The sequence below is a fragment of the Aptenodytes forsteri genome, unplaced genomic scaffold (genome assembly GCF_000699145.1).
Source record: "Aptenodytes forsteri isolate BGI_AS27 unplaced genomic scaffold, ASM69914v1 Scaffold127, whole genome shotgun sequence".
In the NCBI taxonomy this organism is placed as follows: domain Eukaryota; kingdom Metazoa; phylum Chordata; class Aves; order Sphenisciformes; family Spheniscidae; genus Aptenodytes; species Aptenodytes forsteri.
This window is the reverse complement of record NW_008794711.1, coordinates 597,132-600,791: the sequence shown is the minus strand read 5'-3', so window position 1 is coordinate 600,791 and position 3,660 is coordinate 597,132. Positions and strand designations below refer to the sequence as shown.

The 3,660-nt window shown below is 53.2% G+C and overlaps 1 protein-coding gene across 1 annotated transcript in view; it reads right to left on the bottom strand.

Annotated features, from left to right (window-relative positions):
- Positions 1-2,356: 2,356 nt before the first annotated feature.
- RASSF2 (Ras association domain family member 2) overlaps positions 2,357-3,660 on the bottom strand; it is a 10,981-nt gene continuing 9,677 nt past the window's right edge. The window contains exons 8-10 of the mRNA XM_019470636.1: positions 3,486-3,607; positions 2,646-2,743; positions 2,357-2,426 (exon numbers count right to left, since the gene is read on the bottom strand). Coding sequence (XP_019326181.1) covers positions 2,357-2,426; positions 2,646-2,743; positions 3,486-3,607 — 290 coding nt within the window. The remainder of the gene's footprint in view (positions 2,427-2,645; positions 2,744-3,485; positions 3,608-3,660) is intronic.

Below are 3,660 nucleotides of genomic sequence, written 5' to 3'. Positions count from 1 at the left end.
CCCCCGCTTCGAAACCCAGCGCTTCGAAAAAAAAAAAAATAGGGCTTGATTAATTGAATTTGCCTCGTTTCGCTGCCCTGCTCCTCCAACTAATGCGGTTTATTTTAAGGAAAGCCCAGAGAAGTGCACGTCCCCCTTCCAGCTGTTTGCAGCTGCATTGCCACCGCTGGAAACGCCGCAAACCCGGGTGGCAAACCCTGTAAAAATTAAGACATGGGGATTTTTTCCTTCCTATTTTCCCCCCCTTTATTTCACCTGCAGTATCCAAGCTTATGGATCCCCAAGCCCAGGGAAAACCCCGGTGTGGAAGCGGCCGGGCAGGGTGCGGTGCCTCCCCGGGCTGCTCTCCCCATCCCAACCTCCAGCTCAGGTGCGTGCCAAAACCCAACACTTTTCACCTTGCTACCTGCCCGATTCCTTCTCTTTTTATCCCTCAACTCCGTGCCGAGGATGCCGCCCTTACCCGTGCACCCGGGGCCGCACCGGCGATGGTTCTTCCCGTCTGCGCCCGCCGGGCTCGACTCACATCGGACTTTTCCCGGCGGATAAAGCTTCGATAAGCGGAGCCAACGTCACTCGTATCCCCCTCCTGCGCGGGGAGGGATAAATGGGCTTCAATGGGCTGGACAACGTGGGGCCGGCGGCTTCGGCGAGAAAGCAAAGCGTGGCTGGGGATAACCTCGGGGATGCAGAGAGCTCAGCCTCGAGGAGGAGAAAAAACCTGAAGAGATCAGGTTTAAAAACTCAGTGTGTTTAAAACAAGGCTAAGCAACGCAGAGGTTTTCTTCTAGAGGCGAGTTTTACCTTCTGGAAGGGAAATATCCAGAGGATGGAGCCCACCGACCACGGTGCATGGGGATAAATAGTCTCTAAGGGCTGGATAAACCCTACAACGGCCCCAAAAATCCTCCAGCGATTCGGTTGTGAGTCTCCAAAACTGCAGGGCAGGAGCGTTTCTCCTTGGGCAACTTCTCCGCCGGGATCCAGGCAGGTTTTGCTCTTCTCCCTCGTCGCTCCCAGCCCACGCAGAGCACATTTCAGTAGGATTTCTATCCGCAAAGTGCTTTATTTCGAACAAACCAGGCTCTAACGCGGGGGTTTTCATTCTGTATTAAGTTGCTACATATTTTGTTTCCTTGTTAACCAACGAAGCAATGCCACAGTCATCCTTCAAATACATAAAAAGCGTTTCTCGCTGTACAATACTTTCCCTAACACGTGTTAAAGGTGGAAAAGGTACCATCAAAATAAAAAAAAAAATTACAAAGACACATTGCAAAAACTCAAGGGAGGGAGAAAGTCAGAGTTTTAGTTCACATCGAGGTATAAAATTGATATTGCTGGTTTAGCCCGGGAGGAAAGAGGTTTTTCCAGGTGTGATGGTGATAACGGAGCCAGTCCCGGTCCCGGTTTCAGCGGGACGATGTGCTGGCACCGCTGCAAAATCAATTTGCAAAATAAACCCCTCTTTATTTCTGCCTCCCCCTCCTCCTGCCATCCCCCCCGCTTTCCATACAGCATCCCTCGAGAGATGCTCAGCGCCATAAACTATTCCCGTGAGAGCTATTTGGCATGTTGCGGCTACCGGAGAGGTTTGACATCGTAGGTTTTTTTTTTTTTTTCTTAAAATCCCTAAAATTAGTGCAAATTAGAAATGGGGGAAGGAGGGAGTTACGCGACCAGACGCAGGTTAAAGGAATACGCCGGAAAAAAGCGATTTACTCTTTCGCTGTAAATCCAACCGTCAGTCCCCAGGTTTGCTTTCGGCAGCAAAAGTGTTAAGAACCCTCCAACTCTCAGCGGAGCCTTATCGATTTACAAAACCTTCCCGTCACCTGCGAATTATTGCAATAGAAATGTGCTTTTTTTTTTTTTTTAAAAAAAAAAAGAGGAATTATTTGTGCTCTCTTGCCACCGAGCGGTGGGTCCTCCGCCGGGAGCCGTGCGCGGGCACCGCTGCAGCGAGCATCTTCAAACTGAGCCCAAATTCTTGCTGTCGAACGCTTGCAGCCCTCGCTCGGCCCTGTCCTCGGCGGCTTCGCCCTGCTCACGGATTTCCTCTTCCCTCCCCCTCCCCGCCCTCCCCCGTTATTTCCAGGGATTTGAGGTTTTGGCCGAAGCTGCTACCGGCCAGAGCCTCGCTGGGAAAAAACCCATTTGCAGAGGAGGAAACCCCCCCGAGGATGCTGCGCAGATGAAGGCGCGGGAGGATGGGTTGGCTCAGAGCCGGAGCGATCCGGGCGGACACCGGGAGCGTTCCGGGAACGACAGGGGTTTGGGATTCGGTACGGTACATCCTGCAGGCAAACGGCTCTTCGTGCAATGCAACCCGGAGCTGGGGCGCCGGCGAAGCGTTTCACATCGCCGTCGGACCCTCGGAAATCTCCTCCAGCCTTTGCTCGATCATCAGCCGGAGGATGGAGTATCTGCAGAGGCGAAGGACAAGGAGAAGAGGGTTTTTGCAGCATCAAGCTGGGCTTTTAACCCAAATTGCCAAGAAAACCCGGGAATAATGCAAAACTCAGTGGCTCATGCTTGCATTAGGGATGCAAGGCTGTGCAAACGCGTTTTCGGCACTGAAATAACCCCCCGACAATGTCCTTAACTCTCAGCATCTCCCCTCAATGCCACTGAGCCTGGCGTACTTGCGCATTAGCTTCTTCACTTCACGATCCTCCTCTTCCTCCAGCTTCTGGATGAAGCTCCTGAGGACGGGCATCTCGAATTTGATGTACTGAGCAACCTGGGTGGGAGAGAAATGCCAAGCCGGGCGATGAAGAGGGTGATGCAGCGACCCTGCAAGGCTGAAGGCGACCTCGCAGCATCCTCTCCCCAGATTTAACCGGGAAAATCAAGGACCCCCCCCTCGACTCCCCCCCCAGACTTTTGCAACAAACCCTAAAAGAAACCACGTTTCCTCTGCACGGCATGAACATCAGCTTGTGCAAAACATTATTGGGGAAAAAATCCACCTAAGGTTTATTTTATTTTCCCCACTGGCTGCAAGACTTGGCGCCTTCATATGGAGAGCCCTGCACATCCCCAACGTGTCACTGAGTGCTGTTTAAGACCAAATATACCCCAAAAGTGCCTCATCTGTGCTCTGATTTAAGAGCAGAGCAGCGCCGGGGTAGGAGGGAGCCGGCAGATGGCATGAACGAGCCGTTTTCCACCCGCAGCGCTTTCCCCGGCTGGAAAAAATACCAATTACGCCAAAGGACGTGCAGCAATTGCTCTCCGGCGATCAGATTTGGGACGGCAAAATCGGGCTGGGGGCGTTTGCTCTCGGTTGCAGTTTAAAGATGCTCTTTAAGCACAGAACAAGGTTTTTCCCATAAGATGGGGAGTTTTCACGGGGAGACGTGGGAGCAAAGTAAAGCAATTCCTGCCTCCCCAAGCATGGAGACGTCCCCCCCGGTTTTCCGGCCCCGGCTCCATCCCGAGCCCATTCAAAAACGACGAGCATCCCGTGCCAGCAAACTCACGTCGTAGGTGACTTCTTCCACCTGGTCCTTCTCCATGAGGAAGACCTTGGAGACCTGCTCGCAGGGGCCCTGCAGGATGCGGGCGATCAGGGGGTAATCGCTGGCTCGCAGCTTCTGCTTCTCTGCAACGCCAAAAGCACCGGCGTTCGGCCCGGCGGATGACGCGGCTTTGCCG